This window comes from Embiotoca jacksoni, unplaced genomic scaffold, assembly GCF_022577435.1.
Source record: "Embiotoca jacksoni isolate LCO1_2020_lvr unplaced genomic scaffold, fEmbJac1.0.p SCAF_15, whole genome shotgun sequence".
NCBI lineage: Eukaryota > Metazoa > Chordata > Actinopteri > Embiotocidae > Embiotoca > Embiotoca jacksoni.
Window position 1 is genome coordinate 12199378 of NW_027185285.1, and position 10498 is coordinate 12209875.

The 10498-nt window shown below is 38.9% G+C and overlaps 1 protein-coding gene across 1 annotated transcript; it reads right to left on the reverse strand.

The window, feature by feature from the left end:
- Positions 1-3386: 3386 nt before the first annotated feature.
- desi1a (desumoylating isopeptidase 1a) lies at positions 3387-10011 on the reverse strand. Its single transcript, XM_069149668.1, has 6 exons — positions 9834-10011; positions 9501-9522; positions 8666-8735; positions 7518-7627; positions 7254-7376; positions 3387-6312 (listed from the first exon to the last, which is right to left on the reverse strand). Exons 1-6 carry the CDS (start codon positions 9922-9924, stop codon positions 6222-6224), a joined length of 507 nt encoding a protein of 168 aa, XP_069005769.1. The 5' UTR covers positions 9925-10011; the 3' UTR covers positions 3387-6221.
- Between the last annotated feature and the right edge of the window lie 487 nt (positions 10012-10498).

Here is a 10498-nt window from a genome sequence, read left to right on the forward strand (position 1 = left end):
GCTTCGGTGTGACTCACTGGGTTTGGTCATAGAGGTACTGCCATGCTAACAACTTTGGCCCAGCCTGACAGTATACCCTTGAAGTTGGGAAGAAGGTTAACAGCATTCAAATGTCAAATGGACACTCATACTTGTGCTACTAACGGCGCTGATTCAGCTCCTCCACTGCAGGGTGCAAGGACAGGCTAGCACTTTATGTATTTATTTTCCTCTCTCTCTTAGGGGTGCCGGTCCAAAGGCCACTGAGAGAGTCTGTTCCACATCTGTTTTCACAACAGTTCTGCTTGATTGCGAGACATGCATTTGGGAAGGTGATATCTTCTTTGACACCCATAACTGATACCACAGAGGTTAGTTAATGACAGTACAGTATTGATCAGATTTGGTATATTTTTGTGATGAAGGTTAAATGGCTGAAGAATGAGGAACTTGAATTATTCGTCTGTATTTTGGATCATTTAATGAAAGCGGTAAATTACCTGGGGGATTATCTATAGACCTTTGGGCCACAAAACAGTCCCAACGCATTATATCTTTATTATGTTTTCCCATTCAGCTTTATCACACATCAATTTGGGTGTTTGTCAAAACCAAACGAAAGCAATATTTTCATTTTTGTGCAATTCCTTTTCCTTGTTAACTTTTCCCCGAGAGGACTCAGATTTGCTGAGCATTCATTGCTCAATACAGCAACCGTCTAGAGCATATATATTATAGCAGGTTGAAATCAAGAGGATTGGCACATGAGAGGGTAGCTGTATCAGCAGGAGAGCTGATAGTGCTCTGGCCAGTATTATAATCATAATCTAGCATCAACATGTTTAGACTCCAGCCACTGTTATCAGATTTAGGTTGAGTCCGATTAAAAAAAATATATATATACATTTTAAACAGATTTTCTGAAGTTTTGGGTTGAAATTTGCTCATTAATACAGCAAAAATGTATTTGGGGCTTTTATTTCACTTATAGGAACAGTCTTTGTTGTTGTTGTTGTTGTAAACTATAAACGCATCTGCTCCCTCCACTGTGTGTGAAGCAGGAGGCGAAACACACAAAGAGCAGACAAGAGGCAATATACAGCGAGGAGAGAAACTCCTGCGACCATCAGTGACAGAAAAATGCAAGAAAGACTCTAAACTGAGCTGAAATAAAATTGTTGCACAGAGGTCAAGTAAGTCAATCAGTATATTTTATTTCTTTCGGGGGGGGGGGGGGGGGGGGGGGGGGGGGGGGGACTGCCAGTAAGAGCTCAGTTAATCACACCGTCTGAATATGGGACTGTATTAGACACTGTAGGACAGTAGTCAACCCACCTTCACCTGAATACACACTGCTGACTTCTGTCACCATCACCAGAAACACGCCAACATTGTATGATTATTCACCTGTTTGTGGTAGATGTGTTTTTCCTTCACAGATGTCACAGCAGCTCGTGCAGTGATTACATTAAAAAGAGAGGGTGAATCCTGCCACCTGGTGGACAGATAACATCGTTGCAGCGTGTCCACTGTTCAGTGTTTTTGTTTCTCCAGTGTAAACTAGTGGTCAGGATCCACAAAAACACCGTCCACATGAGCACAGCTGTTGAATCTTATCACCAGGCAGTAATAGACCTAAGCTGTTTGCCATTAAGCAACAAAAGTAAAAGAAGAACATGATACATACAAGAACATGTGTGGCGCTGTGAGATTAGATCCTGCCGTACAAAGAGGAGCAGTGTTTGGGGAGTAACTACCTGGAGCATAGTCGCATAATTCAATTCCTGAATGGATGTAATTGTAATCAGTTACCAAGAAAAAATACTAAAGTACAGTTACTATCCAAAATGGTGGTGATTACAAAAGGGTTTCATCTGAATATATTCTTTTCCATGTATAATACAACATTTTATTGTTTTGCATCTTTTGTCCAGACAGGAATGTGGTCTGTCTACATCAGGACAGGTTCCATTCATTTGGCATTATACACTCACATTTTGAGCCTCGGTTTTGATGGGTTATTTTATTTGAATTCACGCTGCCTCTCATCTGCCCATCACATCACTTTAAATTGCTCTGAGCAACAACAGGAATGTGGTTGAGCGTGTCGTCAGATGAGACCAAGAGATATTTAAAAAGAGGCATTCAGGAACCAGCATCAAAAACACTGAACAGTAGGCAGCCTTGTTCATAGTTGTATCATCACTCAGCATGGAGTCGACCTTGGTTTGAGGTTATGGGAACATTTTTCCTTTACTGCAGTTATTTGTGATCTACATACAGTACTTGTGATTTGTGGGACTTGGACTACAATCAGACTGTAACGGTTATGAAAACCATTCATTCATAATGATATTATGTTTCAATTATAATAAGGGGGTAAGTCAATGGGAAAACATAGCATTCCCATTTTCTCAATCTTTGTTTTTTCCCCCTCAACAGATTTCCTTTCTCCAGAGAATGTATTTGTAACTAAAGGGCATTGAAATGAGCAACATCACAATAGCCTCACATCTCACCATTTCAAAATGTTGATTAAACTTCAAAAACAAGGTCTGAAACGTTTCATTACCAAAGATAGATCTTAGTTTTTCACACTTCGGATGATGTCATGAGAACTAATACTTCGGTATGTGACTACTCGTTTCTATTAGGCCCGTTTCCATTTGGCTATTTCCATCCAGACATCTGGCCGAATCAAACAGTGGCCAGCTTTAGGTTTATGGTAACAACGAGACGGAAGTTGAAATGTGAATGCCACCGGCAAGTGCGGCTACAGCAACAGGTTGACAACACACTTCCATCCCTCTGCTCCACTGAAACCAAAGATCAAGTGTCACGGTTCTCTGATTGGCTGTAAGAACAGCGGTGTGATTGGTTGATACATGGTTTTTTTTTATGTTCCTACCTGTATATATAAAGATTCCTACCCACAAGAAGAGTTCATGTAAGACAGGTGTTGTTTTGCCTCTCTGCTAAACAGAGGTGCAGATTTATCTGAATGTTTTCTTGGAAAGTGCAAACCGGAAGAGCGTTTAGCTTCCCCTTCTTTGTAGGCATCAATTAGCTTCATTTTCAAGTCACTCAGTTGCCAAGAGGAGCCCATGGTTGTTGAGTGTTACAAGGTTTGAGTAGTCACAGAATTTCTAAGTTCAGGAGTTTTCATCCGATTGTAATCATCCAACTCCTAACAAATCAATTAAGGCCTAATGAGCTGATGAGATTCTGTGACTTTAGAATTAGAAAAGTGCTCAAACGATTTTTTTTTTATTTTTTTTTTTATTTTTTTATTGTTCCTATTTGTTTAATTTCATAAATCTGTAAATTCATGACAATAATGCAGAGTAAAAAAACATTCGCCAAAGGTCATATTTAAGTAGTTAAAAGCAAGACAATAGAGTCTCCGATTTGCAGTCAATGGCTTTAATGTATAGGGATAATTACAAAAATCAATTACACAAACAATATGCATAAATATATCTACTATAGTTATATTACCTAAATTGTGAAATAATATCCATAAATATACGTCTTCAATGTGGCAATTTCACATTACAGGTAGCAATCAGCAACAACATACATCAGAGCAACAAAGGGTGACTTGTGCAGTAATACATTTCAGCGGTCAGGTTAGTATGTCAGTTAGTTAGCAGAAGGCAAAGTTACAGAACCCAGATTCACCTGAGCCTTCTAACCTCGTGAGGGGGAATGGATGTCAGTATGTCTTCTTCCAAAAGTAGTCAAATGCTTACAAAGGTCCGGTTTAATTTGAAATTTAAAAATTATGTTTTGAAAAGCTTGCATGTCCAGTGGTCTCATTCAGGTCCACTAGAGAAAGAGTCAAGCTTCGAGTGCCAGGTGATGGTCACTGCCAAGAGGGTAAAATATGTGCAGGGTTTATTTATTGCAGAGCACGATGAATGTTAATGCTGGTTTAATCACTAGCTGAGATTTCTTGTTTTCTGTGCTTCGTTCATCATTCACACTTTTTAAGCAAGAAAAGGCTTGTTTAATTGTTTCAATCAGATAAACGCTAAAACATATGATCTACTGCATGTATTGTGTTGACGTTAGACAGCTATGTGTTCTTACTGATGGCACAGTGCAGTGTATAATGCACTGAGATTATAGGCTGAGTCTTACGGAGTCCAGATGTTAAATCTGGTACATTTTTTTATCCACGACTATTTCATACATTTAAGAATGCAATGCATGGTGTGCACCATATGTGAATATAGTTGAAGGCTCCCCACTACTTGTATCCTTTTACCTACTTTGTGTATCTGAGGTTTAGAAATATAGTACAGCTGCAACGAGTACATTGTTAAATTGTTCAACAGAAAATGTATCACCAACTATTTTGATAAACTATTAAATCATTTTAAGTAATTTTACAATGAAAAAAAAAAATCAAAAATTATCCAATTCCAGCTTCTTAGAGGTGATTATTTCTTAGTCCCTTCAGTCTTCCATTATAATAAACTGAATATCTTTTGATTGTGGACTGTTGGTCGAGATAAAACGAGACATTTCCGGCTGCACCTTGGGGTTTGGGACACACTGGTCATCATTTTTTTTACCATTTTGAGACATTTTAAAAACCAAAACAACATCGATGAATATTCTACAGATCATTTGATAATAAATAATATTTTGTTGCAGCTCTAAAAGGTGTCCTGGCCCTTCCTACACTATCACACTCGTCGTGCAGAGTGCACAGGGAGTTACCGTATGTGCTGTACGGTAACCATGCCAACGCCCAACAGTGTGACTGCAGCCAAGCGGAGGGAAATGAAGGCACAGAGGTGTATTGTATTTCAAACACACTCTGGTGGCTGTTAAAGGACTCAAGCAGATTGGGATTAAGTTAAGAGTGCAGGATGTTGCCCTGTGTATGGTCACCTTTACCTTAAAATAAGTATGTGCCTGTGGTATTGTTTAGATTTACACGAATGGCATCTGTAACACATGTAGTCCGAAAAATATATCTATGTACGAAAATGTTTGTATGTATAATCAGTATCTCCCTCTGGAGCTGGTAACACAGGCCAACAGGCACCTATGATAACATTTGTCATATAACAGAACTATGGTGTACTTCACCTTCAATTATATTAGTTATAATTATAGATTTAATATCAACAAACACAATCTGATCAAATGTTTTCAGCCTGATCAGAAACGACCAGGAATGTTGGGGTTTTTGTTTTCTGAAAAGATTGTGTGGACAGTCTGGGTTTCATCTTGCCCTGCTTGATTTCATAATCATCTCTGCTACCAAATAAAGATAACCAGGGTTCACTTGCATAATCAGATCATTTACAATGAACAAGAAGAAGTTCTGTCTCCTCCAATCTTACAAGCCCGGTACAAGTTAGGCACCAATCACCAGCTGTATGTCATACCTTACACTGTGTGACAAATGGAGTCATAATGTAAGGAGGCGACCACGATAGAGTTGAAAAACCCAAACTATAGAGACAAGAATTAAAGGTACAAAAGAATAGTTGAAGGGAAATTTACAAGAGGCTACGACATAAAGAAAAACAAAACATAAAAGTGCAAAATATGATTGATATTAAAAGACTCTCCGAGAATCAACTCTCCTGCCGACCTGCGTCCATTGAAAAGCAATGCACTTAACATGTCTGTGCCAAAGTGTATACTCAGATGAAATCCACTGTAGTCAGCAGCAAAGGATTCTTAGATGTACGATGAAGTCACTGATATGTACGTAAAAATGTCAGCGGTGAATAAATTTGATTTTATTATATTTGATTCAAGAATTGTTTCAGTAGTAAAATGCAGGAAAAATTTAAAAATAAAGTATCATTTTTGTACCTCAGTACAAAATTTATAGCACACGAGGTATTTCAATGTTGTAGGTGACGTATTTACAGTTATGAGAGCTGTGATGTTTCTATATTGTGGAATACAAGTAGTAAATTTTTCAAACTGTAAATACCTTCTAAATAATACTGCAGTGTCTAAAAGCTCTTCTATACAATACTTGATTAAATAGACTCTGCTACATAACCAGGTGTTGCTTTTGATGTTAAGTGACCAACACACTCTTAAATGTCATAAGGTGGGTAGCAATTTCCCTCCTAAGTCATTTTGCCAATCATTTCTGGCTGGTAATTAATTAATTCAAAGAAACAAAGAAAGCAAATTAGTTTGACATCTCTCACTGACTGACTACAATGGAAGTGACCTGGACAAAACTCTGTTGCTCTCTCAGGTTAAATGTTTCTTCCCCCGTTGATGACGTTACCTCCTGGAGGGGCGATGTGAATGGAGTCCAGAATGGGCCGCAGAATCTGGCCGAACGGCCTGGTGACAGAAAGAAGAGATTTAATCTGATATTTTAATCTGAATGCACTTTAATATTTAAACTAAATTCAATTGTCACTGCATACTAACAGGTTGCATCTGTTTTGTTTTTAAGTGGCGTTAACATCGGGGTTTTTTAAGATTTTCACATTTAATAAATTAAATTTTCCTCAGCTTCTGCCAATGTCACAGGAATAACTGTTCTTTCAAAGTATTTCCAATGAAAGTATTTGAGAAAGCCAGCACATTTAATGTGACATTTACCATAATCCACTCTGAGCCTGCTTCCATGCATTGGGCCACTTTTATAGAAAACTGTGAAGCAAACGTCTGAAGGTGGGTTTTGGAACATGAGCAGTTCTTATCAGCTGCAGAAAAAAATGAGAGCCTGGTCATTGCCACGTCTGCGGGCAGTGTGACCTGTCCTCTCTTAAATGCAGCAAAGTCACACTAAATTTCTGGTAAATCTTGTGTCTCCACGATGACTGGCCTTGTGACAGCTAAAAGGAGATCAAAGAAAGCGGTTCAACACGACAGAAGAAGTTCAGTTAGCGCACAGTCACAATTCGAGCTCCTCTGAGGGCGACATCAGGTTAACTTTTAGAGGCTCGCTTACCAAGTTTGAAATTTAGTTAGACTTTGTGAAAGCATATTGAAACAGACACAGCCTCTATATTTCACATGTAACAATCAATCCTTTGTTACAGGATTTAGTTATGTGTAATTATAACTAACATGTAATTTCAATGTATCTGAGGGTAGAGAAGCAAAATGAGCCTTTAGCTGTTAGTCTTAATTATGTGCTACTGAGCCAGTGTCTAGCTTGGATTTTACTGGGATGTAAGCATGGTCAGGGTGGGTGGCGGTGTGCAGGGTCAAATCTACATCACGGACTCGACTGCAGTCAGATGATTAGCCGGCAGACAGAGTTTCACACTCACGTGGAGAGGATTTCAGACGGAAGGTCAGTGATGTAGGAGGGGATAGACCGGCCTGTCAGGAACTGAGCCACCTCGTTGGTGAAAGTGTTGCAGTTGTGCTCAAACAAACGATACCTGTCGCCTCTGAAACAGGAAAAAACAGAGTTCAAGAAGAGTTATTTCAACACGTGTCTGCTTTGGGACATTGCACATTACTTCTTAGTAACAACTGATAGCCTTTCTGTAGGATGGGAGGAGGAAAAATAGTGTGAAGAGTCAGTTGACCTGTACGTGCTTTCTCCCAGCGAAGAGAGGTATTCCATGAAGATCTCCTCGGACACTTCGGTCTCACCCAGCTCTACCACCGTGTCTGGAGGACCCAGCATAGTCCCACCCTGACAAACACACACCAAGAAAATATCTCACCAAGCTCATATATTACACGGGAGTCGTAGAGAAGAGTCAGCGACTTACTGACGTTTCAGTTTCCCATTATAGTGTCTGACTGAAAAGGTGAGAAGAAAGTTTGTCACTCGCAGAATTCATAATTCATATAGGATCAACTGTAAAGACTAAAAACAAACTATAAAAACACATCAGTCAGTCACATTGTTGTACTGGGCGACATCTTAGTCCTCATCATAAATATGGACACCCTAAACTAGGGCTATTAAAAACAGCAGCCCGCAGGCCAGATACATCCAATTTGAATTCATATATGGCCTGTAAGAAGATGCCTGGCATGTAAGTGATATTATAAATAAAACTATGGGATACATCTCTGAGTAGGAGTAGGAGTGTGGCATCTTGACTCATGGGGGCCAGGAGAGGTTTCCCCATGTGTTACAGTATGTGCTGGAATTGACTGTAATGGGTTTACCTGCACCGCACCTGCTGAACAGAGTTGTCATTAGCTAAACTAACAACAATTCAAAATGTATCTCTTGAAGCCAAAGTATCATGAAGATGATTTTGTGTATTAATCCGCAACTGAAAATAGTCTCAAACATACGCACTGTATATTCTTGTGTGAGTATAATTCTCTAAGAGCTACAATGTCCAGCTGTTTCATGAAACTACATAACCATTATAAAAAAAAAAAAATCTAACCATACATGTAAACATTATTTAAAGATATAATGCGCATCTCAGAGAGGAACAAACAAGATTTGAGGGCACAAACAGGACAGGAAGTCACATTGAAAAATGCAGAAAATCACAAACTCAGGCAGTCGAGAAACTCGTCTACAAACTTTGTGTCTCTTGGGATTCGATGTCTCATAGAAGAAGCTGACAAGTTTGGCACCCAAAATTACGAGTCTGTTGTCCTCTGTATGTGTGCAGCAGTCTGAGAAAGATGGCCTACATTTTAGTTATGAGCTTGTTTGATGATACTTGTGAAACAGAATTCGGTCCCCTTGCTACGCTCTTACCGGTGAACAGCTGGAGATCCCCTCCCCTCCGAAGAAGAACTCATCTCCATATGCCACTATAGCTGTGTGCCTGGAAGAAAAGCACAACATTATTTCAGAGGTAAATCCAGGTCAGAACAACCGAGTGTTAAATAACAGCATCATTTAAAAATAAAACTCAGGGATGTCTCACCAAAAGCCAAACCACAAACTATTTTTAAGTCACAAGAACTAAATTATTAGTCATGGTTCATTTTGGCATCACTTGAATAAGTGTGGACAAACAGAGTGATATAAAGAAACCTATTTGGAACAATGGGAAGAAGACACTACAAGCCAGAGTGGATTAAAATGTTATCTAGTCCTACAAAGAGATTAAAAAAACAGGCAGAATATATTTCTACTGTCAGACAGAAGAAACAGATCCTAATCAGGTACAGCCTCAGTGACTACAAATTAGCAATCAAAAAAGGAAGTCACAAACAATACATGGAAATCAGGATATGTGGTTCCTATGCGACAGGTGGGGTTAAGACGCAGAAGCACTTGCGCCAACAATGTAAAACATTTGATGAAATAAAGAACGTTTTCTTTAATAAATTCAACTTTGCAATTTCAGATTTCAATAAGCCTAATGACCTCTTAAAATACATAAATACTCTTATTTATTAGCCACATATTCTTACGCTGTTATTTTTTTGAAACTTTCATGCCAATAAAGCCCCTTTACCTGAATTGATTTTCAAATGCCTCTTGTATCTGCTACAGGGACAGAAATGGGTCACTGGCCTACGCCTGATGGACCTACACACTACATGACAAGCAACTTGTTCAGAGCTCAGGGGGGCAGACTTACCATATACCGTCCAACTGCTTTCCTGCAACAAAAAGAGAAAAAGTAGTAAGAAGAAAGAGGCATCAGATGATGATCTATGCAAAAAAAAAAAAAAAGCCAAATCACGAACTATTCCTTATGATGGACAAACATGAGTCAGTCAAGGTTTTCCCATTCGTTAAACAAATAACTGAGATATAACAGGACCTTAATAACTTAATCACAGATCAGTACATTAGACGGCAACAGCTGTTTTACAGTAAACGCCGGGGAAGCATCTCCAGCCGGTGTTTATTATTATCACTTGTCCCCAAGGCCAGGCTGCATCGGATTTTGTATCTGTGGACTACTTACCTAACATGATAGGACTGAGGCTGCGAGCCATTCCTCTCGATAAGTCATAAATATACAGTTGGACAGTGTATCGCGTGGCATTATTATCCATAACTTAAACCCACAAAACAGCTCTTTTTACGTCCCTGGTAGCTCTAGCTAAGCGACGGACCTTTCACAGCAAACTAGGTGGGTCTGTACAGGAAGATGATGTCATTACGTTTAAATACGTAAGAAACTTCCGTTTCTAGTTCTTTCAAAATAAAATTGCATTGCGAGACGCTTCAACGGTGTTTTGAATGATTTATTGGTAAATAGCTTTATTTTGAAGGAAGTGTTTTTCTTTCCTGATTTTACCCTGAATGACTTGACGCAATTTGATTATCACAGCAAACTGCTCTTTTTGATGCGGACATAAAATGATTAAATAGCTGGTCACAAGGAAATGAGATGTTTTAGTCCATCAGCTAACACAGATAAAGTACAAACACTTTATCCTGTCAATATTGTTCCCTGCATCTCAGTCCCGTAGAAAAAGAGGAAAAGAAGATGTTTTTGTTAAATAAAGATAATAGTATATGAACTTTTATGCATCAGATTTTAACTTGTGGCAGACTTGGACTGGCTGTGGGAAACTGTGACACTTACACGTCCATGGATGTGTTGTAATCCCTGATAGTTCAGGA